This window comes from Oncorhynchus masou, chromosome 32 (assembly GCF_036934945.1).
Source record: "Oncorhynchus masou masou isolate Uvic2021 chromosome 32, UVic_Omas_1.1, whole genome shotgun sequence".
Classification (NCBI taxonomy): domain Eukaryota; kingdom Metazoa; phylum Chordata; class Actinopteri; order Salmoniformes; family Salmonidae; genus Oncorhynchus; species Oncorhynchus masou.
In genome coordinates this window covers 21,676,348-21,702,736 of record NC_088243.1, presented here as the reverse complement: position 1 = coordinate 21,702,736, position 26,389 = coordinate 21,676,348, and the positions used below count along the sequence as shown (strand labels likewise).

Sequence of the window (26,389 nt, the reverse complement as noted above, 5' to 3'; positions counted from 1 at the left end):
GATTTCTCATTTATAGTGATATGGGCCTGTATTAAAAAATTGTCTCAGTGTAACAGTGCTGATCTAGGATCAGCTACCACATGTCCATATAATCGTATTCATTATGATGTGAAAGGCAAATCCGATCCTTTATCAGCACTCCTACTCTGAGACGACTCTTTGTGAATACAGAGAGAGTCTGTGTCATGTCATGCAGGGAGGGAGGAGTCAGGAGCGATGTCATTTGGTGATGATGTCATACCTTCACAGACTGGACAGCACTCTCCTTCAGGGATGTAGTAGCGTTCACAGTGCAGGATGCCACACTGGGCGGTGAAGCACACCGACACCCCTCCCTGACAGCGGCAGAAGTGGCAGGCGTCCATTCGGAACATGTCTCCGTCATGGTACTCTGACCCGTTGAAGCTGCAAGCCGGCTTCGTCTCTAGAGAGGAGAAAGGATTTATGATGAGAGAAATGTATCAATCAAATGTATTAATAATGCCCCTATTTTACATCTACAGTTGTCACTAAGTGCTTTTACAATAACCTGCCCTGATACCAAAGAGCAAGCAGAAGCAGAGGCCCATTGTCTGGGAAAAACTCCCTTTCTTTCAGGGTTATTTCTTACGCCCACTGACCAAGCAATAGCAAAGAACAACATTTTTTAAAAGTAGGAACAAAAGAGAAAAACAGATTATAACGATGACAAAAGTGGTCCAAAATTACCATCAGACAGCTAGCGCGGTGTCTGTTGTAAAGACACAGCAGAGTTTCAGAAGGCTATGAAATTGGTCTCTCCTGGTCTCCATGGCAACACAAGGTGAAAAAATGCACCTTTCTAAGGCCTACAGTGGTGAGTGTGCGTCAGTGAGTACAACTCACAGATATCAATGTATGAGAGAGACAGATTGTAAACTATAGTACCTACAGATGGATGGAAACACTACCACTATAGGAAAACATTTGATGCAAGACGCACACATTAACACAAAAAGTTATTAATAATGAATAACTTTCAACCCATTTCAACTCCAACACAACACAACTGTCCCACTGGGCATAAACTGGTTGAATGGCACATACTGGTTGAATCAAGGTTGTTTCCAAGTAATTTCAATGACCTTGAACCAATGTGGACTAGATGTTGAATTGACATCTGTGCATAATGGGGTCTTAGCTCTTATCCCTCTCAGGAGGAGTGTGTTCACTCCAAGAGCAACTGGAAATCTGTCTGTCCTCTTCAGCTATTAAAAACCATTCAAAACATGTCTGGTTCAAAAAATATTAAAAAACGCACAAGCATTTAATCTCGTGCAGCTGTATCAGAGAACAGTTCATTCCCAGGAATCAATGGCACAGGAAAATTGGTTTCTACATGTTTACAATTACAGGGCCTGCCAATATGGAATGTGGGGTATTTCATTTTCTGCTTTTCGTTTTGTCAATTAGTTGTGGTTCAATGAATAACAACGTGATGGGGCGATACTGCATGCATGGTTGTCACACCAGTGAGGGCTATGGATTCACTCAACAATTTTCTAATCAGGCCCACTTCTGTTCATATGTTCTTAAATGCTGTTCTGTGTATTTGTGCGTGCCTCCCTCCTCGTATCGACTACTATGGTGTGTGTAAAGCATTGGAAGGTATGTGTGCGTGTGTGTGTGTGGGAAGAGGTATCACAATATTTTTTTCACTGCAAAAATGTAAACACAAAGCAGTCCAAACTTTTTGGTCCTCTAAAAACCTGCAGTATGTAAAATATTGTGTGCTATAGCTTGGAAAATAAATACATGTGACTCTGGATGACAACATTTGCTTCCAACATTTGGGCTGTTTTCCTAAAGAATTTATATCCACTTCGTGTTTTGTTTGCTTGCCAACAAGTAACAAGTATTACGATACTGGTATCATCCCGGCCCTATTTGCTGTCTATTATGATGGCATCAGTGTGTAGGTGTCATACAAGGACATCACTATACAATGCTTGTATTTCGGGAGCAGTGTTTCAAGGTCCTCTTTGTGATTTCTTTCAAATACATTGAGCATGTGATTGGGCCTGCCTGGAGTGCAGGCACTTTTGGTAACAATACCATTGGTTCCATTGAGTCAGAAACTCAATCAAGAACTGGTCCAAGAACTTGGAAGAAAAGCTGGGGTCTCCAGAGCTGCAGGCTGCAGTGGATCAGAGCTGCCTGGGAGAGTAGTAAGAGAGTTGTGGGGCAGAATTACCATGGCAGATGGTAATTCTGGCATCGCATACTTCCTTCCCAGATGTTCACAGAGTGCCCCCGTCTTGGGTATTATTGCCTTTTTAAATGAAACAGTTACCCACTCGCACATGAAAACCACAGGCCAGCAACACTAATGGCTAATACAGCAAAACACTGTACTGTGGTTAGGGGGTACCAATGATGCAGGACAGACTGATGTTGTATTCTGACGCATGGGTAACAACACATCCATACTATAGGCTTGTGAATGGACAGGGCCAGAGGGGGTCCTCTGGGACTATTGCTTCTCAGTATACAGGTACCTGCCAAAATAAAGGAAACGGTAAAGTAAATTAAGGATACACAGTATATACTGTATATAATGTAGAAAGCAGATGCTTCCACACAGTGGAATTAACATCCCATAATGCTTAGGGGTTATGTATAAAAATGCTGAGCAGGCCCAGTTGCCCATTACTTTGGCTACTTCAGTACGTCTCAATCACCGGTCTCAACCCAATTGAACCCTTATGGAAGATTCTGGAGTGGCGCCTGAGACAGCGTTTTCCACCACCATCAGCAAAACACCAAATTATGGAATTTCCTGTGGAGGAATGGTGTCGCATCCCTCCAATAGAGTTCCAGACACTTGTAGAACCTATTCCAAGGTGCATTAAAGCAGTTCTGGTGGCTCGTTGTGGCCCAATGCCCTATAAGACACTATGTTGGTACATCATGATGCATTTGAAGCACATGGTTATTCTCCACCTGGATATTTTCCATAAGGTTATTATCCACCTGGATATTCTCCACATGGTTATTATCCACCTGGATATTCTCCACATGGTTATTCTCCACCTGGATATTCTCCACATGGTTATTCTCCACCTGGATATTCTCCATATGGTTATTATCCACCTGGATATTCTCCACATGGTTATTCTCCACCTGAATATTCTCTACATGGTTATTCTCCACCTGGATATTCTCCACATGGTTATTATCCACCTGGATATTCTCCACATGGTTATTATCCACCTGGATATTCTCCACATGGTTATTATCCACCTGGATATTCTCCACATGGTTATTCTCCACCTGGATATTCTCCACGTGGTTATTCCATGACAATGAATGAGTCTTTGGAGATTGACTGATTGTGTAAGCAGTTTGCTTGGGCAGAAACCAAGCTGAAGTCATACTCTGAATCTCTGTAGATCTTATCCCTTTCTCTTCACAGATAAGCAGGATGAGATTTGCAGACAATAATTTAGCAAATTGTGAATTTTGATTGTTGCTGAAAGTTTTGTGAACTACCTCTCTCAATAGACATATCATCTGGCATTTGTACTGCAATCTATGACTAGGATAGCCATAATACCAGTATGTTTCTTCATTGTTTGGTGAGAAAAGTCTTCCAACATGGAATGGGTTACCAGATTTTGTAGCCATTTGGTCTTTTAGATTTTTGGTTGAACTGAACCACCGTTTGGCATTATTAATCCTAAAATGCCATTCAAGGTGTCTGTCTCTAGGTGATGTCCATTTTATGAGCCTTCCCAGAATATAATTGTTAAGGGGATGACTGCATCCAAAAGCATTTTCATATTTCATATTTCCTAACACACGTCGCCCACCTGGCCGGATGGAAATCGTTGTCATCGCTTCTAGTGGCACTAGTGTGTGTGCATGTGTGTTTACAGAGGTACAGAGCCCTGACAGGGAACACTTGACAGAAAATTGTTGGTTTTTAATCAGAAAGACATGGTTGAATATCTTAAGCATATATCGTGATCCAGCAAGCTACAGCCATATAAATATTCAACTATCTACAGTACATTATCCATACCAGATAACTTCACCTTGCCTAATAGTATTGCTGCTATAGTTCTGTTGGTCCACAATACACATACATATAACCAAGCCTTAACCAACCTTTCAAATAGTAAACACTAATACAGGATCGGGATCAAACCTTTGAAGCTTGGATCACTCAAAACTCACCCAGAAAGCAACTTATGATATTACAGTTTGGCAGGCAGCATATTTTACAGATAGCCAGGGCTATGAAACATCAATACTTCAATGGCTAAAGTGTTTATTTCTCATACTTAAAAACACTCTTATTGCCAATGTGTTCCCCTTGGGCATGCTCAATGAAAGTCCTGCTCTCATGTAGAGACAAAGACACTCTTATTGGTAACTTTTAACAAGGCTTTAGATCTCATTACCTGGAGGACTATTTAGTTTCACCATGGTGATGGATGAGTCCACTGTCTCAGATATAATCCTAGAACGAAGCCTATAAAGCAAAGGCAGGGATCCAACATGGCTTGGCAACATGTGTGTTTCAATATGTGTGTGTGTTTGGATGTGTGTGTGTGTGTGTGTGTGTGTGTGCGTGCGTGCATGTGTGTGCATGTGCTTTTCAATGGATGTATCTGTGTGTCTTGAGTCAATAGAGAAAAACACCTTTCTAAGCACCTCCATAATCTACTTCTGATAGAGCAGAGTTTCATCTTCTGGCAGTAGATAAACAATGGTGTGCCTGCCAAGCCAGAGAGCCAAAGAGCATAAGGACATCAATTAATCAAAAACAACAGATGTGCATGTTGTGGCACTGCGTGATAGAGGAATCCTGTAAATATTTGATAACCCACCAACAACCTGGATACAGATTCACCATTGGCTGTGAAAAGCTTTGGAGGGAACAACATTTCAAAAAGAAAGAAATTGTAATAGCTACTGTACCTGTTGTGATTTGCATTCTGTGAATATAGTTGGAAAGGTATTGACAAAACAAAGCAGAACTTATTATGATGTTATGCCTTTCATGCAAAAAAAAAGTAAACTCTTCAGATTGTGAAATAACTGTGTATCAAGGACACAATTGAATGTGCACTAAGTGTACGAAACATTTTGAATACCTGCTCTTTCCATGACATAAACTGACTCGGAGGATCCAGCTGAAAGCTATGATCCCTTATTGATGTCAATTGTTAAATCAACTTCAATCTGCGTAGATGAAGCGGGGAGGAGACAGGTTAAAGAAGGATTTTTAAGCCTTGTGACAATTGAGACATGGATTGTGTATGTGTGCCATTTAGAGGGTGAATGGGCAAGACAAAATATTTAAGTGCTTTTGAAGGGGTACGGTATTTTGTGTAAAGCGCACCGGTGTCAAAAACTTCAACTCTGCTGGATTTTTCACGCTCCACAGTTTCCTGTGTGTATCAACAATGGTCCAATACCCAAAGGGCTGCGGGAAGCATTGGAGTCAATATGGGCCAAGATACCTGTGGAACGCTTTCGACACCTTGTAGAGTCCATGCCCCGACGAATTCAGGCTGTTCTGAGGGCAAAGGGGGGTGCAAATCATTATTAGGAAGGTGTCCCTAATGTTTTCTACACTCAGTGTTCCATGTCCATGTTTCATGTCACATAGTATACATTTACGCCTTCATTCACCTTCTTTACCTTGAACTATGTTTTCTTGCTCTTGTAGTGGTGTGTGCTGCAGACATTGTCTCACTTAGCATTCCCATTATGTCCACAAATCACACTTCCAAAAGCAACACCTGGCTGTCAATCAAAATATTGACAAGCATGCGTTGCCATGGCGACAATAATCAAACAACACACCGCTCCGTTCCACAGCCTCACTTTCACCACCGCATGCCCTCAGGGCAATGAAGAGTAATCCAACACACAACACACAACACACACACACATGCAGCACTTTGCTATGCTTTGTCATCTGGATTACTGTTCTCTGTCTTCATATCCATAAGTCACTCAGTCTAAAAGGCGATAAAGTCAGTCAGAGTTCAAAGAAATACTTAGGCTACACATTTCCTCGTGCTGTTAAGAAAAGAGCATCGCTCAAACCACTTAGTAAACCAACTCTTACTCGTACACCGTGTGAGCGTCTTGGACGGCTAACTCACAAGCTAAGGCTAAGGATAAGGCCTTACCGTGCTGTGCCACGGCAAGCATGCACGAACATCTACAAACTTCACACCGATATAATTTAACTCCAAATTCATAGCATACAGAAAGGCTGTATTCAGTGAACCAATTTTGATTCAACTGCAGTTCTTTTCTCATAGCACACAGCAAGCCTATATTCAGTGAACCAATTTTGTTTCAACTGCAGTTCTTTTCTCATAGCACACAGAAAGGCTGTATTCAGTGAACCAATTTTGTTTCAACTGCAGTTCTTTCCTCATAGCATACAGATAGCCTGTATTCAGTGAAACAATTTTGATTCAACTGCAGTCAAAACAAAATTGGTTCATTGAATACAGGCTTTCTGTATGCTATGAGTTTGTAGTTAAATTATATAAGTGTGAAGGACAGCATGAGAGTGTGTGAGGAGAGAGAATAAGGAGGGAGCTACTAGTCCTAACACACATACATAAACTCAGCAAAAAAACAAATGCCCCTTTTTTAAGACCCTGTCTTTCAAAGATAATTCATAAAAATCCAAATAACTTCACAGATCTTCATTGTAAAGGGTTTAAACACTGTTTCCCATGCTTGTTCAATGAACCATAAACAATTAATGAACATGCACCTGTGGAACAGTCATCAAGACACTAACAGCTTACAGACGGTAGGCAATTAACGTCACAGTAACAAAACGTAGGACACTAAAGAGGCCTTTCTACTGACTCTGAAAAACACCACAAGAAAGATGCCCTGCTCATCTGTGTGAACGTGCCTTAGGCATGCTGCAAGGAGGCATGAGGGCTGCAGATGTGGCTAGCGCAATATATTGTAATGTCCGTACTGTGAGACGCCTAAGACAGCACTACAGGGAGACAGGACGGACAACTGATCGTCCTCGCAGTGGCAGACCACATGTAACAACACCTGCACAGGATCAGTACATCCAAACATAACACCTGCGGGACAGGTACAGCACGGCAACAACTGCCCGAGTTCCATCAGGAATGCACAATCCCTACATCAGTGCTCGGACTATCCACAATAGGCTGAAAGAGGCTGGAGTGAGGGCTTGTAGGCCTGTTGTAAGGCAAGTCCTCACCAGACATCACCGGCAACAACGTCGCTGGACCAGACAGGACTGGCAAAAAGTGCTCTTCACTGATGAGTCACGGTTTTCTATCACCAGGGGAGATGGTCGTATTTACGTTTATCGTTGAAGGAATGAGTGTTACACCAAGGCCTGCACTTTGGAGGTGGAGGGTCCGTCATGGTCTGGGGAGGTGTGCCACAGCATCATCGGACTGAGCTTGTTGTCATTGCAGGCAATCTCAACTCTGTGCATTACATGGAAAACATCCTACTCCCTCATGTGGTACCCTTCCTGCAGGCTCATCCTGACATGACCCACCAGCATGACAATGCCACCAGCCATACTGCTCGTTGTGTGCATGATTTCCTGCAAGACAGGAATGTCTGTGTTCTGCCATGGCCAGCGAAGAGCCCAGACCTCTATCCCATTGAGCACGTCTGGGACCTGTTGGATCGGAGGGTGAGGGCTTGGGCCATTCCCCCCAGAAATGTCAGGGAACTTGCAGGTGCCTTGGTGGAAGAGTGGGGTAACATCTCACAGCAAGAACTGGCAAATCTGGTGCAGTCCACGAGGAGGAGATGCACTGCAGTACTTAATGCAGCTGGTGACCTCACCAGATACTGACTGTTACTTTTGATTTTGTCCCCCTTTGTTCAGGGACACATTATTCCATTTCTTGTTAGTCACATGTCTGTGGAACTTGTTCAGTTTATGTCTCAGTCGTTGAATCTTGTTATGTTCATACAAATATTTACACACGTTAAGTTTGCTGAAAATAAATGCAGTTGACAGTGAGAGGACGTTTATTTTTCTGCTGAGTTCATATTTATTTTAAATTTTTTATTTCACCTTTATTTAACCAGGTAGGCTAGTTGAGAGCAAGTTCTCATTTACAACTGCGACCTGGCCAAGATAAAGCATAGCAGTGTGAACAGACAACAATACAGAGTTACACATGGAGTAACAATAAACAAGTCAATAGCACAGAAGAAAAAAAAGAAGAGAGAAAAAAGAGAGTCTATATACAGTGCCTTGCGAAAGTATTCGGCCCCGTTGAACTTTGCGACCTTTTGCCACATTTCAGGCTTCAAACATAAAGATGTAAAACTGTATTTTTTTGTGAAGAATCAACAACAAGTGGGACACAATCATGAAGTGGAACGACATTTATTGGATATTTCAAACTTTTTTAACAAATCAAAAACTGAAAAATTGGGCGTGCAAAATTAGTCAGCCCCTTTACTTTCAGTGCAGCAAACTCTCTCCAGAAGTTCAGTGAGGATCTCTGAATGATCCAATGTTGACCTAAATGACTAATGATGATAAATACAATCCTACTGTGTGTAATCAAGTCTCTGTATAAATGCACCTGCACTGTGATAGTCTCAGAGGTCCGTTAAAAGCGCAGAGAGCATCATGAAGAACAAGGAACACACCAGGGAGGTCCGAGATACTGTTGTGAAGAAGTTTAAAGCCAGATTTGGATACAAAAAGATTTCCCAAGCTTTAAACATCCCAAGGAGCACTGTGCAAGCGATAATATTGAAATGGAAGGGGTATCAGACCACTGCAAATCTACCAAGACCTGGCCGTCCCTCTAAACTTTCAGCTCATACAAGGAGAAGACTGATCAGAGATGCAGCCAAGAGGCCCATGATCACTCTGAATGAACTGCAGAGATCTACAGCTGAGGTGGGAGACTCTGTCCATAGGACAACAATCAGTCGTATATTGCACAAATCTGGCCTTTATGGAAGAGTGGCAAGAAGAAAGCCATTTCTTAAAGATATCCATAAAAAGTGTCGTTTAAAATTTGCCACAAGCCACCTGGGAGACACACCAAACATGTGGAAGAAGGTGCTCTGGTCAGATGAAACCAAAATTGAATTTTTTGGCAACAATGCAAAACGTTATGTTTGGCGTAAAAGCAACACCCTCATCACCCTGAACACACCATCCCCACTGTCAAACATGGTGGTGGCAGCATCATGGTTTGGGCCTGCTTTTCTTCAGCAGGGACAGGGAAGATGGTTAAAATTGATGGGAAGATGGATGGAGCCAAATACTGGACCATTCTGGAAGAATTGTCTTGTTCTTCCAACAAGACAATGATCCAAAACATAAAGCAAAATCTACAATGGAATGGTTCAAAAATAAACATATCCAGGTGTTAGAATGGCCAAGTCAAAGTCCAGACCTGAATCCAATCGATAATCTGTGGAAAGAACTGAAAACTGCTGTTCACAAATGCTCTCCATCCAACCTCACTGAGCTCGAGCTGTTTTGCAAGGAGGAATGGGAAAAAAATTCAGTCTCTCGATGTGCAAAACTGATAGAGACATACCCCAAGCGACTTACAGCTGTAATCGCAGCAAAAGGTGGCGCTACAAAGTATTAACTTAAGGGGGCTGAATAATTTTGCACGCCCAATTTTTCAGTTTTTGATTTGTTAAAAAAGTTTGAAATATCCAATAAATGTCGTTCCACTTCATGATTGTGTCCCACTTGTTGTTGATTCTTCACAAAAAAATACAGTTGTATATCTTTATGTTTGAAGCCTGAAATGTGGCAAAAGGTCGCAAAGTTCAAGGGGGCCGAATACTTTTGCAAGGCACTGTACATTGTATGCAAAAGGCATAAGGAGGTAGGCGAATAATTACAATTTAGCAGATTAACACTGGAGTGATAAATTATCAGATGGTCATGTACAGGTAGAGATACTGGTGTGCAAAAGAGCAGAAAAGTAAATAAATAAAAACAGTATGGGGATGAGGTAGGTAAATTGGGTGGGCTATTTACCGATGGACTATGTACAGCTGCAGCGATCGGTTAGCTGCTCAGATAGCAGATGTTTAAAGTTGGTGAGGGAGATAAAAGTCTCCAACTTCAACGAAGAGAGGAGAGGAGTGAAGGATTTACACAATGTAATGTACCATGTAACCTGCTTTAATGGTATATCTCATACCAGGCCCACTCTGACTAGTATAGCTACATATTAGAACTGAGACAAACATATTGATTAGATTATATTACAAGCTGATTTGAGTAGTTTTTAAGGTTCAAATGAAAAGGTTTCGAATGCCAACGGCCTTCATTTGATATCTATAAATGAAAATGGTATTAATAGCAGTCCAATCCTATGGTAACTGTGGTCATAGAAATATATATACAGAATAATAGATATATAATAATATATCCCTGCTACATTATGTGTGTACTTTCCCATGGTAAAAAACAACAGTCAGTTACATTGAGGTTCGATAAACACACAGTGGGTCCTGTAGTTTATTTGCAGCAGACAATGTTCTACAGGATTATTATCACCATTATGTTTATAGAAAACAGAGAAGCAGAGGCCTCTGTCTGTTCCTCTGTACTAAACCTCCCATGTAATGGCTATCTCTTAGTTATCAGGAACCTGTGAGAACCATGCACTCCTGGTGCACTCCTCTCCTACCAATCTGTATGCCTGTATATCTATCATCTCAATGCCTGCCTGCCTGCCTGCCTGTCTCTGTCTGCTATTATCTGTTCTTCTCCAATTCTCTTCGGCTTTCCTCACCCCTGCACCCACCCCTACTCCCTCTCTCTCCCCTATGTCTGGACCAAACCCTTCCTCCCTCTCTCCCAGCCAGCTAGCCAGATCTCTTCATTCCCCCATGCCACCGCAGCCTCATGTTTTGTCTGTGTTGCTGAGACAGAGACTAAATAATGTCATAACATGCAGCACTCGACAGGTGTGCCTCCCTCTCTCAATCAGCAGACAGGCAGACAAGCCTCAGCTCTGTGGATGAACAGAATAACACACCAGCCTGGCAGGCAACAGCACCTGCAAATCAAGGCTGCATCACACATACGGCCTCAGAGTTTAGAGTAATGTGAACTTATTGAGTGAGATAGCTAGTGCTTACTGCTTACAGCAATGGAATGAAACATACAAAATATCTGATCCCACAATGGCTCCCAGGCCTGGTCAAATGTTATTCTAATCTCCTCCACATATTTTACTAACTAGTTGTTGTGCCTAGTCAGTCACTGTGTTTGAATGTGTATATTAGCATAACATGTAGAACGCATGCCCAATACGGGCGGCAGGTGGTTAGATCGTTGGACTAGTAACCGATAGATTGCAAGGTCGAATCCCGAGCTGACAAGGTAAAAATCTGTCATTCTGCCCATGAACAAGGCAGTTAACCCACTGTTCCTAGGCTGTCATTGAAAATAAGAATTTCTTCTCAATTAACTGACTTGCCTAGTTGAATAAAGGTAAAAATAAATACTTTGCTTCACTTTATGTGGTACACCAGCCTAAGCTAGTGTGGATATTTCTTTCCAGAAATGTCGAAACTGATGACCTTTAGTCAACTTCCTGTTTCTAAAGCCAATAACAGCACCAGGTTCTCATTTGACTGTCTAGCCCAGAAATATATTGTTTATTCTAACCTCCATCTGCGAACTGACATAACATGAAATCAAATCCAAAAATCAAATCCAATTGTATTTGTCACATGCGCCGAATACAACGAGTGTGGACTTTACCGTAAAATGCTTTATCACGAGCCCTTCCCAACGATGCAGAATTTAAAAACATTTAATAGGGGGATCAAGTGACCCTTGAAGGAGATGGCCGCATGAACTAAGAGCACCGCACAAGTAGTTTCCAATTCCTAATCTTACCTCCACTTCAAGTTTAAACTCCTTTAGCTTTAGTCAAAAAGTCATGGCGGCTACAAAAGGCGACATTACAGGTAACATTTTTACCCGGACTCGAGCATTAGCTACGGAAAAAGCCTCCAAGAGGCAGCTAGCTTCAGAAAAAGCTAGCACCATTAGCCAGGAACAAGAGGACCCGTTCCCCCCCAAGGCCCAACGAATGCCAACCACACACTCCGTCGAAGACATCCTTTCTGAGTTGAGATCCCAACGTACAGAACTCAACATTCAATTAGATGCCATTAACTCTCAGCTCAGTGCAATAGGGGGCAAGGTGACAATCCTGGAAAATGCTTTGCCTGACATCAACAACAAAATGTCCAGGCGCCCCGCATTTATGGTTGAGGCAGACGGGCTGATGCTATCCATCTCCTGGATGAGAAAACAGAGGACCTGGAAAACAGGGGGCGAAGGAATAATTGTGTTCTATTAAATCTGGGCGAAAAAGAAGAGGAAACATGCCACTGATCCATAAGACTAACTCCCCGAGTGGCTCCACCTGTCCACTGACAGGCCCATAGAGCACTGAGGCCCCCACCAGCAGCCAGACAACCACAGTGTCCAATCACTTACGGTTCCTGAGATTCACCAAAAAGGAACGAGTCATAAAGGCGGCGAAAATCAACACCATTACATTGGGAAACGCCAAACTCACTTTACACCAGGACCTGTCAGCTGGAATACGCCGAAAGCGCCGAGTGTTTGACGAGGTGAAGAAATATTCCATTGACCGAGGCATCTTTAGGGGATTCAAATACCCAAACGAGCTCAGGATTCTTCATCAAGGAGCCCTGCGACACTTCAAAACTCCCGAAGAGGCAAGACGTTTTTTGAAAGACAATCCTGGTGAATGAGAAATGGACTAATGACTCAATACGACTACTGTTATTACTAAAGGAGGTAAGACAACATATAGCCGACATCCAAAGACCCACCCGCCCCACTAAATGCCATTATAGCCGCCCAATTGATATTTATGTTCCTTTAGCTGAGAGGAATAGGCTCTATAGCCTAACCAAGGCCTACTAACGTTTCAGCCTACTTTTATTTCCCTTTTTTCCCCCGTTGCTATTATTACTTGTGGTTCCCTATGTCCCTTGGGGGAGGTATATGTAGGCTGGGCTATTGATTTTATTTTCTCCCTCTTTTAATATGGTCTGGACGGGGGCTACGTTGTCACTTACTCAATGCGGGGCGGAGAGGAGAGGATGAGGCATTTCTTTGGTGGGGAGGGGGAGACGTTGTGCGTTGCTAACTGTTCCCGTTTTTTTTGGGGGGGGATTTCGGAACGCGGAATTGAGACTGAGCGGGGGGTAATAGATCCAACGGGATATGTCGAGTTGTTTGGGAACGCGGCTGGGGTGTTCAGAGATTATTATTTTATGTATACCATTTATTTTCCTTTTATGTGAACGCAGCTGTAACTATTATTCACCTTTACCCAGAGATGACTTGCACTAAAGTTAGATTAACATTCGATGACGATGACTAGCACCTTAAATCTATTGACATGGAACTGCCATGGTCTAGGTCATGCAATAAAATGGAAAAAGATACTATGTGCTCTAAAAAAGGAAAAAACAGACATCACGCTATTACAAGAGACACACCTCTGTGATGCCGAACATGCCAAACTCCGCAGAGCTTGGGTGGGACTGGTGTATTTCTCATCTTGCAAATCAAACAGTAGAGGTACAGCCATACTTATCCATTAGAATGTTCCATTCATAATTGACAAAAACATATCTGATCCGGAGTGGAGATTTATTTTGATAACAGGGTCACTGTATGGACAACCAATTACTATCTTAAACATATACGCCCCTAACACAGATACTCCTGCTTTCATGTCAAAAATGATAACCCTGTTCTATGAGCATTGTGTTTCCTTTGGCGTGGTGGCCGGAGATTTTAATTGTACCCTTAACCCAACTCTAGACAAATCATCTCAAGTCCCCACCACCAATCCTAGATCTGCAAAGATGTTGAACTCTCTTACTAAAGAGATGGGACTGATAGATATCTGGAGAGAGACTAATAGCTCATCTATGGACTATACATACTATTCTAATGTCCATAACACCTACTCTCATATAGATTACAGAGTTTCATAAATTCAGCCACGTGTACAATCGAACCCATAGCACTTTGAGATCACGCCTTTGTCCACCTCCGCTTTGACCTCTGCAAAAACCGAGGTCAAAGAGCTGGAAATTCAACACCTCCATGTTATCAAACGAAGCGTTACATGCATTGCTCACTACATGGATAGACAACTACACACAAGACAACAAATATTCTCCTGTTTCTCCGGCCACAATGTGGGACGCTGCCAAAGCCACACTAAGAGGTCATCTAATTGCACACAGGCTAGATCTTGAAAGGGAGCTAGAGGTCTGTGAAAGAGTACATAAACAATCCCCAGACAGCACCTCCTGGAGTCAATTTAAATCAGCCAAAGCCAAACTGAATTTGGACTATACTCGGGAGACTAAAAAAAAGAAAGTTTTCTTTACTAAACAGAAATACCATGAGTATAGCAATAAGCCGAGTAGATTGCTTGCTTACCAATTAAAAAAAGAGCAGTCAGAGCGTACAATCATGACTATCCGAACAGCAGAGGACGAGGTCACATATGACCCAAAAAGGATCAATTTAACTTTTCATGATTTTTACTGCAAACTATATACCTCTGAGAGAAAACACACAGAGTCAGAACTTCCTAGAGGGAATCTCACTACCTAAACTATCAGATACCAAGAAGATCTCAACTCCCCCTTCACTCCTGAGGAGATCCTGGAGGCAATTACCTCCATGTCACCTAACAAGTCCCCAGGCCCAGATGAGTTCTCCAGAGTTCTACAAAGCTTTTTGGCCCCAGCTTAGCCCTATTTTCATGCCAATGCTGGATGATTTTTGCAAAAACTGAGTTCTCCCAGACTCAATGCACACAGCTCGCATTATAGCGTTGCTCAAAAAAGACAAGGACCCTCTATCCTGCTCGTCCTTCCGGCCCATAAGCTTGATGGATTTCGACTTCAAAATAATTACCAAATTGCTCGCCAAAAGACTAAACACTCTTCTTCCCAAAATAATAAAAGCAGACCAAACTGGATTTATTAGAGACAGATACTCTTCTGATAACATTTGCCGTCTTTGTGATATTATTGATCAAGTAAACGCACAGAAGACCCCTGTCCTGCTGGCTTCACTGGATGCTGAGAAGGCGTTCGACAGGATGGAGTGGAGCTTTCTGTTCTCAGTCTTAGAAAAGTTCAATATGGAACCAAACTTTATTAAATGGATCAAATCACTCTACTCTCATCCAAATGCCATGGTTACTACTAATGGACTGAATTCCGACAGATTCCCTTTGGGACGGGGCACAAGACAAGGGTGTTCGCTCTCCCCCTTGCTCTACTTGTTGGGGGCGGAGCCGCTGGCAGAGTTGATAAAGAGCAATCCAAGTATTATGGGTGTTTCTGCAGGTGGCCTGTAGCACAAGATTTCGCTTTACGCGGATGATGTCTTTCTCTACATATCCAACCCTGAGAAATCCCTCCCATTTTAGACACAATTGCTCAGTATGGCAAGTTTTCAGGTTATAAGATACATTTGAACAAATCCACTGTCTGCCCTCTCAATCTTACACTCACCAGCTCTACGAAGACAATATGTCCATTCCAATGGAAGACACAGGGGTTTCAATACCTTGGGATCTTCATAACACCAGATCTGAATAGCCTTTTCAAGGAAAATTTCCACTCCTGGATCGAATCAAGAATGACCTCCAAACCTGGATCTCCCTCCCAATTAGCTTCGTAGGAAGAATTAATTTGATCCTTATGAACATCCTCCCTAGACTGAACTATTTATTTCAGATGCTCCCATGCTATCTCCCAGTTTCCTTTTTCAAAACAACTAACCAAAGCATCACCAAATTTATATGGGGCAATAAAAAACCTAGGATCAAGTTCTCCACTCTATCGAAACCTGAATCTAAGGGTGGTCTTGCCCTTCCCACCCTTCAATTGTACTACTGGTCTGCCCAAATCCGCAACATGCTAACATGGATCACAAACAGACAAGAGTCAACGTGGATTCAGATAGAAGCCCAATCATGTGGTTCATTGCCACGAAGCTCAATTATATTAATTCATAACTTTAGTGAAGTGGGCAACATAGCCAAAACCTTTGTGATTTACAGAATCCTACTAGCGTGGAGGGACTGTAAGAAATACCTGGGCATTTCCTCCCAAATATGTTCTCACTCGCCCATAGTAGGCAACCCAGACTTGCCAAAAGTCCTGAAGGATGCCAACTTTAATCTTTGGCATACTCTAGGAATCAGGACCCTTTCAGACCTATTTCATCAGAAAACCACTACACTGAAATCCTTTCAAGAGCTCTGCAGTTAATTCAATGTGCCAAGATCCAATTTTGTTTTTTAAATATCTTCAAATTAGACATGTAATTACCTCAATTACTTCCAAGAGGAGGTTTAGAACTCAGTTGAATGAAGTTGAAACCCTTCTTGTCACAGCACAATCCATTAAAGGCAAAATATCTTACATCTATAGACTCCTTTCTGAGAAGTCCAGGATCCATTTTACAGGGGGAGGTATTCAGTCCCAGGGTCCACCAGCTTGGTGATGAGCTTGGAGGGCACTATGGTGTTGAACGCTGAGCTATAGTCTATGGACACCATTCTCACATAAACTCAGGGTTTTCCAATGGAAGACTCTTAGTAAACCCCTCAGAGAGCTGATCCAAAACCAACTCACAACAGTTGTGTTCAAGTAATGTGGTATCTGGAGGAAGCATGTTAGGAGCCTCCAACATAGTTGACCACTTGTTCCAATTAGCAGCTGTGACCTGTGAAGCTCGACTTATTGTCAAAAGAGAATGAACAGCATGTGGACACTTGATGGTAAGATGTTGGTCGAGAACAAGCGATGTCACCATCGACACAGCGACGTAAATACCCTGCATAGCTCTGAGACAGGGACCCCATCCCAATACCACATCATCCAACTTCTTTGAATAGTAGCCTACAGGTTTCTGACAATCACCATGGTCTTGTGTCAGCACTGAGGTCATGAAGCCATCTTTTTCAGCCACAAAGAGGGTGACCGGTTAGCCTGTCTGGAATGCCCAAAGCTGGTACTGATGACAAAGCTAGTTTGAGCTTGCCAAAAACCTCTTTCTGCTCTTCCGTGAAGGCTGCAGTCATTTGAATCAGTGTCTCCCTTGAGTAGGTCATTAAAGGAGTTGTACAATTTCTGCGAAGGAGTCCACCCAGCATCTGTTGTAATTGCACAAGCCCATGAAGGAGCAAAGTTCTTTAATAGTAGTGGGCTTTTTGGCAGCTTGTATAACAGCCGTATGACTTTGTGTCATCTCTCTTTTTCCCTGTGAGACCAGTTGACCAAGGTTGATAACCTGTGATTGCATGAGTTGGGCCTTCTTAGGGCTAGCTTTATGGCCTTTGGCGTGCAAGTGGTCTCACAGTGATTTTAGATCCTCAGCATGTGTTTCCTCATATTCTGAGGCCATCAACATATTGTATGATAACAGATGACATCTGAGGGAGAGCTTGGAGATGTCTCCTCAATGCCTGATGGTAAATCAAATCACTATTATGAAGGCCCATAGGAGTCCTAGTCCACTAATTCTGTTGACCATCCACAGAAAAAGCAAACCATGGATGGACCTCTGGATGTAAGGGTACTGACCAGAACCCATTAGACCATATCAATGACTGAGAACACAGAGTGAGCAGGTGACAATGAGGAAAAAGTGGTTGAAGTGTCAGCCACCAGTGGAGTGAGCTTGGAGTGGCTTCATTTGCATTCCTGTAGTCCACAGTCACTCACCAGTCCCCACTTGATCTTTTCACTGGCCATTCTGGGCTATTAGAGGCAGAATGTGTCTTTTCAACTATATCCATGTCCCATAGATCTTTAATCTCTACTTTTGTAGCGACCATTGCTTCCTGGCTAAAGGGATATTGTTTTGTGCAAGTTGGGCAACACCTGTCAAGCACATTCGTTCCATATCCAAAGTTCCACATTCATTTTTATTCTTAGTCCAAATAGCATCAAGGCCTAAAATTGGTTGTTCAAATTAACCTATCCACACCCCTGCATCAATCTTCATTTTGTTTGTTTCATATCTGTCACCCCCACCTGTTGCTCTCATCTTGTTGTCTGTGTACTGAGGACATACAGTGGGGCAAAAAAAGTATTTAGTCAGCCACCAATTGTGCAAGTTCTCCCACTTAAAAAGATGAGGCCTGTAATTTTCATCATAGGTACACTTCAACTATGACAGACAAAATGAGAAAAAAAACAGAAAATCACATTGTAGGATTTTTAATGAATTTATTTGCAAATTATGGTGGAAAATAAGTATTTGGTCACCTACAAACAAGCAAGATTTCTGGATCTCACAGACCTGTAACTTCTTCTTTAAAAGGCTCCTCTGACCTCCACTTGTTACCTGTATTAATGGCACCTGCTTGAACTTGTTATCAGTCTAAAATACACCTGTCCACAACCTCAAACAGTCACACTCCAAACTCCACTATGGCCAAGACCAAAGAGCTGTCAAAGGACATCAGAAACACAATTGTAGACCTGCACCAGGCTGGGAATACTGCATCTGCAATGGGTAAGCAGCTTGGTTTGAAGAAATCAACTGTGGGAGCAATTATTAGGAAATGGAAGACATACAAGACCACTGATAATCTCCCTCGATCTGGGGATCCATGCAAGATCTCACCCCGTGGGGTCAAAATGATCACATGAACCGTGAGCAAAAATCCCAGAACCACATGGGGAGACCTAGTGAATGACCAGCAGAGAGCTGGGACCAAAGTAACAAAGCCTACCACCAGTAAAACACTACGCCGCCAGGGACTCAAATCCTGCAGTGCCAGACGTGTCCCCCTGCTTAAGCCAGTACATGTCCAGGCCCGTCTGAAGTTTGCTAGAGAGCATTTGGATGATCCAAAGAAGATTGGGAGAATGTCATATGGTCAGATGAAACCAAAATATAACTTTTTGGTAAAAACTCAACTCGCCGTGTTTGGAGGACAAATAATGCTTTGTTGCATCCAAAGAACACCATACCTACTGTGAAGCATGGGGGTGGAAACATCATGCTTTGGGGATGTTTTCTGAAAAGGGACCAGGGCGACTGATCCGTGTAAAGGAAAGAATGAATGGGGCCAAGTATCGTGAGATTTTGAGTGAAAACCTCCTTCCATCAGCAAGGGCATTGAAGATGAAACGTGGCTGGGTCTTTCCGCATTACAATGATCACAAACACACCGCCCGGTCAACGAAGGAGTGGCTTTGTAAGAAGCATTTCAAGGTCCTGGAGTGGCCTAGCCAGATCTCAACCCCATAGAAAATCTTTGGAGGGAGTTGAAAGTCCGTGTTGCTTAGCAGCAGCCCCAAAACATCACTGCTCTAGAGGAGATCTGCATGGAGGAATGGGCCAAAATACCCGCAACAGTGTGTGAAAACCTTGTGAAGACTTACAGAAAACGTTTGACCTCTGGGAGAACTTGCACAATTGGTGGCTGACTAAATACTTTTTTGCCCCACTGTATATGTTTTGCATAAGATATGGGCAATACAGTGACTTCAGCATCCGTATCTACGAACAAATCTACTGCAAAGTTATTAACCATCATGTTCACATATAGTCCATCCAATTTCATATGTACACCAGCTGATATGGGATGTAAACTCTGCTGCTGAACCGGAGAGAGCCTCTTAAATTTCTGCATGAACATTGTGTTGTTGGGGCTGTTGGTCTGATTCCATTTTCCCTTAGACGTTCCCTGCTTCTCTTGGCCATTCCTCATAAGGACACGTTTTCTCTTCCGACATTTTCATTGCCAGTGACCAGAAATCCCACAATAATAACATACACCAGGTTTCTCTTCTGATGAACGAATAATGTTGTTGGTTTCACTCGGAACCTGCACAACTCTGATAACAGACAGTTTATTATGTTGATTGATGTCCCTGTCCAGTCGTGACAGTCTGTCTGATGTCACCGTAGTTTTGTCTCTCCCAGTCATTAGTGTTGGAAACAAAAGTTTTTCACAAATCATCATGTATGGATTGCATCAGCTGATGAGTGACTGCCACATTTTTGGAGGAATTGAGTGTATCTCATCTTCCATGTCAGGTAACCCACAGTGTCTTACCACCTCTGCTCTAAACCTTTCTTCAAATTCAAAAAATGGTTATTTCGGGTTATGAATACATTTGGTTATCTCTCCCCAATTGGTGGTTGCATTGGTCAGAACCTTAAGGAAAAGATGTATGGCTCTCCATCCATTGACCACATCTTGCTCAACCACAGCTCTATAAATATTTTCTTCAAGTACACCATGTTCACAGTTGTTCTAACAAAGGCTAATAACTGTAAACCTTCATAAGGGTGTAGATTGTAGAGTTTCTTATAACGCTTCAAATTGTCCAAAGTTTTCATACCCACTTCTAAGGGATGTTTCAACATTTTTGATCATTCATGCAACTGTTTTGGAGATGCTGATTAATGTGTGATTCATTTAAAGAGGATAAATCATAGATGGTATGCTGAGAGTTAGATGGTAGATGGTCGTTCCTTCTGCATGAACATTGTGTTGTTGGGGCTGTTGGTCTGATTCCATTTTCCCTTAGACGTTCCCTGCTTCTCTTGGCCATTCCTCATAAGGACACGTTTTCTCTTCCGACATTTTCATTGCCAGTGACCAGAAATCCCACAATAATAACATACACCAGGTTTCTCTTCTGATGAACGAATAATGTGATTCTCAGTGATTCTCTCTCAGTGAATCTCCCCTGAACAAATGGACAGGATGTAGTTTATAACCCAGCCCTAGCTTGTGGTTGACCAATTAGAATTCCTTGCAATAAAACTGTGCCAATGGCCAAATAATAATTATCCTATTTCAGACTCAATATAAAGACAAATTTCTCCCATGTCTCTGCATTACTCCCTTATTACAGAAAAAACACAATATCCATTGATCATTGGTACTCTATTGACTTTTTCGTCCTCTGTCTCTGCGTTGTGTATTTATCTTCGAAATATTCTTATAATGTCTCTCCATTTTCCCATGAGACTTTGCATAAACATATATCAGATGTATAACAGACATGCACACAGTGACTGACAGACTATATGAGTACTTATTTATCTATCTCTATGGATCAGACATGATTCTTTCTGATGAAAGCAGAACACAAAGTTTTGACTTTCAGATCTTTCATGCTTAGGTCAGTTCAAGTTTATTCAGGCTGCCCATTTGAGGGCTGAGAGAGAAGAGAAGAGGGCAGATTGCTGGTTGAAACATGATGAATGGTTGGTTGCCATGGTGAGGCAGGTGATTGACAGTTTATGTAATCTACTCAACACATGGTCTGAGAGAGAGACAGGAAACCACCTTAAACGTCTTGAGCTCATGCTGTCGGTTTTTCAGAGGCTCCTTTTCCCTTTTTGAGTAATATCTTTGCTGTATCAGCCCCAGGCTTCACCCATCCATAGCAGTGTGTGTACCAGACCTTAAGCAATTAGCCCAGGGATAAGCCCTAGCTGTGTATAGGGCCGGGTTGTTCTGCCTGCTCTGGGATGACATGGAGAAAGCCAGACAGAACAATGTGTTCTCTCTTACAGCCATGGTCAGATTACCACACATCAAGTTATGAAGGAGCCTTATGAAGGAGCCTTGGAATGTTCAACAGAGGCAGCCGGCAGTCCGCTATTTGAGAGATTACTACTTTAATACCGGTACCTTAAACAAACTCTGGTTAGATCAGTGACGTGAGATGCCCAGTGATGCAGAACACCCAAAAGAGCTAATTGCCCTTTATGCTCGCTTCGAGGAATACAACACTGAGTCTTGCATGAAAGCCCCTGTTGTTCCAGATGACTGTGTGATCTCACTCTCCGTGGCCGATGTGAGTAAAACTTTTAAATAGGTTAACACTCACAAGATGGAATACTAGGGCACGATCTCAAAGCGTATGCAGACCAGCTGGCAAGTGTTTCAATCTCTTCTTGTCCCAGTCTGTTATCCCAAAATGTTCCAAGTTGACCACCATTGTCCCTGTTCCCAAGAACTCCAAGGTAACCTGCATAAATGACTCTTGCCCTGTAGCACACTCATCTGTAATTATGAAGTGTTTTGAAAGGCTGGTCATGACAAACATCAACACCATGATCCCAGACCCTGGGCACACTCCAATTCACATACCGCCACAACAGATCCATAGACTGACTTGCCTAGTTAAATTTAAAAAATTAAATAAAGAAAATATCCATAGATAATGCAATCTCAATTGCACTTCACACTTCCCTCCACCACCTGAACAAAAGGGGAGGGGGATAGATATGAAACAAACCAAACCATTATCAATTTCTATTGGTCCAATGAAGATTGATGCAGGGGTGTGGATAGGCTCATTTGAACAACCAATTTTAGGCCTTGATTCTATTTGGACTAAGAAGAAAAATTAGTGTGGAACTTGGATATGGAACGAATGTGCTTGACAGGTGTTGCCCACCTTGCACAAAACAATATCCCATTAGCAAGGAAGCTATGGTTGCTACAAAAGTAGAGATTAAAGATCTATGGGCCATGAGTATAGTTGAAAAGACACATTCTGCCTCTAATAGCCCAGAATGGCCAATGAAAAGATCAAGTGGGGACTGGTGAGTGACTGTGGACTACAGGAATGCAAATGAAGCCACTCCAAGCTCACTCCACTGGTGGCTGACACTTCAACCACTTTTTCCTCATTGTCACCTGCTCTCTCTGTGTTCTCAGTCAGTGATATGGCTAATGGGTTCTGGTCAGTACCCTTACATCCAGAGGTCCGTCCATGGTTTGCTTTTTCTGTGGATGGTCAACAGTATTAGTGGACTAGGACTCCTATGGATCTTCATAATAGTTATTTGATTTACTATCAGGCATTGATATATTGTTGGCCTCAGAATATGAATAAACACATGCTGAGGATCGCCAAAGGCCATAAAGCTAGCCCTAAGAAGGCCCAACTCATGCAATCACTCTCCGGTTCAATCACAATCTACCTTGGTCAACTGGTCTCACAGGGAAAAAGAGAGATGACACAAAGTCGCTTGGCTGTCATACAAGCTGCCAAAGAGCCCACTACTGTTAAAGAACTTTGCTCCTTCATGGGTTTGTGCAACTACAACCATTGCTGGGTGGACTCCTTCGCCAACATTGTACAACTCCTTAATGACCTCCTCAAGGGAGACCTCGATTCAAAAGAATGTAGCCTTCACGGAAGAACAGAAAGAGGTTTTTGGCAAGCTCAAACTAGCTTTGTCATCAGTACCAGCTTTGGGCATTCCGGACTCAGGCCAACTGTTCACCCTCTTTGTGGCTGAGAAAGATGGCTACATGACCTCAGTGCTGACACAAGACCATGGTGATTGTCAGAAACCTGTAGGCTACTATTCAAATAAGTTGGATGATGTGGCATTGGGATGGGGTCCCTGTCTCAGAGCTATGCAGGCTACTTACGTCGCTGTGTCGTTGATGACATCACTTGTTCTCGACCAACATCTTACCATCAAGTGTCCACATGCTGTTCATACTCTTTTGACAATGAATCGTGCTGCACAGGTCACAGCTGCTCATTGGAACAAATGGTCAACTGTGTTGGAGGCTCCTAACGTCATCATACAACATGGCACACTATGTAATCCAGCTACTCTGATGCTTCCTCCAGATACCACATTACTTCAACATTACTGTTGTGCTTTGGTTTTGGATCAGCTCTCTGATGGGTTTACGAAGAGTCATCTGTTGGAAAAGAACCCTGAGTTTATCTTATACACAGATGGTTCAAGCATTGTGGAGGGGGGTGTGAGGGAGGCAGTCTGGGCAGCTACAATGGACAATGTGAAAGTGACAGGCACGTTAGATTTGAGAAAAGCAGACGTTCACTTTATGAGTGACACAATGCTATTGCATACAACTCTAATGCAGTAGGGGGAGCAGAAAGACAAGTAAAAGAGACGTGGGGAATAAGTCCTGAGGGGGAACATGACGTAGTACCAGGACAGAGTGTGATGGTAAAAAAAAATATGTAACAGAGACATTAGGACCAAGATGGGAAGATCCTTATCAAGTTTTGCTCATAACGAGGTCAGTAGTAAAAGTCCAGGGAAAATCACGATGGATACATGTCACTCATTGCAAGGTTGTCCATTTTGATGACATGACGGAGCCTGTAGAATAAATAACTGATCGGTTAGCGATCAGGGGCCAATCTCGGGTGAAGAAGCATAGTAAGATGATCAGAACCTGATAAGCTTCTATGTTGTATATCGCAGTCATCATATTAGGGATATCGAGGTGAAATATCCAACTCTTTCCGTAAAATCGGGACATGTTTACTTAGGGAAATCTATGTGAAATATCAATTTCTATTGAAACCAGGAAAATCTTGACCCAAACTGCTACAGACCTATATCTATCCTACCCTGCCTTTCTAAGGTCTTCGAAAGCCAAGTCAACAAACAGATTACCGACCATTTCGAATCTCACCATAACTACTCTGCTATGCAATCTGGTTTCAGAGCTGGTCATGGGTGCACCTCAGCCACGCTCAAGGTCCTAAACGATATCTTAACAGCCATCGATAAAAAACATTACTGTGCAGCCGTGTTCATTGATCTGGCCAAGGCTTTCGACTCTGTCAATCACCACATCCTCATCGGCAGACTCGGCAGCCTTGGTTTCTCAAATGATTGCCTTGCCTGGTTCACCAACTACTTCTCTGATAGAGTGTGTCAAATCGGAGGGTCTGCTGTCCGGACCTCTGGCAGTCTCTATGGGGGTGCTACAGGGTTCAATTATTGGACCGACTCTCTTCACTGTATACATCAATGATGTCGCTCTTGCTGCTGATGAGTCTCTGATCCACCTCTACGCAGACGACACCATTCTGTATACTTCTGGCTCTTCTTTGGACAATGTATTAACAACCCTCCAGGGAAGCTTCAATGCCATAAACTCTTCATCTGTGGCCTCCAATTGCTCTTAAATACAAGTAAAACTAAATGCATGCTCTTCATCCGAACGCTGCCTGCACCTGCCCGCCTGTCCAACATCACTACTCTGGACGGCTCTGACTTAGAATACGTGGACAACTACAAATACCTAGGTGTCTGGTTAGACTGTAAACTCTCCTTCCAGGCCCACATCAAACATCTCCAATCCAAAGTTAAATCTAGAATTGGCTTCCTATTTCGCAAAACAAAGCATCCTTCACTCATGCTGCCAAACATACCCTTGTAAAACTGACCATCCTACCAATCCTCGACTTCGGCGATGTCATTTACAAAATAGCCTCCAATACCCTACTCAGCAAATTGGATGCAGTCTATCACAGTGCAATTCGTTTTGTCACCAAAGCCCCATATACTACCCACCATTGCGACCTGTACGCTCTCGTTGGCTGGCCCTTGCTTCATACTCGTCGCCAACCCCACTGGCTCCATGTCATCTACAAGAGCCTGCTAGGTAAAGTCCCCCTTATCTCAGCTCGCTGGTCACCATAGCATCACCCACCTGTAGCACGCGCTCCTGCAGGTATATCTCTCTGGTCACCCCCAAAACCAATTCTTTCTTTAGCCGCCTCTCCTTCCAGTTCTCTGCTGCCAATGACTGGAACGAACTAAAAAAATCTTTGAAACTGGAAACACTTATCTCCCTCACTAGCTTTAAGCACCAACTGTCAGAGCAGCTCACAGATTACTGCACCTGTACATAGCCCACCTATAATTTAGCCCAAACAACTACCTCTTTCCCTAGTGTATTTATTTTATTTATTTGTCTCCTTTGGCACCCCATTATTTTTATTTTTACTTTGCACATTCTTCAACTGCAAATCTACCATTCCAGTGTTTTACTTATTATATTGTATTTACTTCACCACCATGGCCTTTTGTTTTTGCCTTTACCTCCCTTATCTCACCTCATTTACTCACATTGTATATAGACTTGTTTATACTGTATTATTGACTGTATGTTTGTTTTACTCCATGTGTAACTCTGTGTTGTTGTATGTGTCGAACTGCTTTGCTTTATCATGGCCAGGTCGCAATTGTAAATGAGAACTTGTTCTCAACTCGCCTACCTGGTTAAATAAAGGTGAAATAAATAAATAAAATAAAAATGTTACTTTCACTTATTTGTTTCCTTCGTTACAGGTTATGATAATCTATCGTCTGAAGCTGAAGCAATATCCTTCGATTCAAGGACTGTACCTGAAACGATCTCCGGTGAAGTGCAACCAGTGGAACAGAAGAAGAATTCCTCACTACTGGCAGACCGTCAGAACATCATTTCTAATAGTTATTTATGTGGGACTGATACCAGTG

At 42.6% G+C, this 26,389-nt stretch overlaps 1 protein-coding gene across 1 annotated transcript in view; it reads right to left on the bottom strand.

The window, feature by feature from the left end:
* Positions 1 to 26,389, bottom strand: part of LOC135525705 (cysteine-rich motor neuron 1 protein-like) — a 208,771-nt gene that overhangs the window by 72,095 nt on the left and 110,287 nt on the right. Inside the window, exon 6 of the mRNA XM_064953494.1 lies at positions 242 to 424. Coding sequence (XP_064809566.1) covers positions 242 to 424 — 183 coding nt within the window. The remainder of the gene's footprint in view (positions 1 to 241; positions 425 to 26,389) is intronic.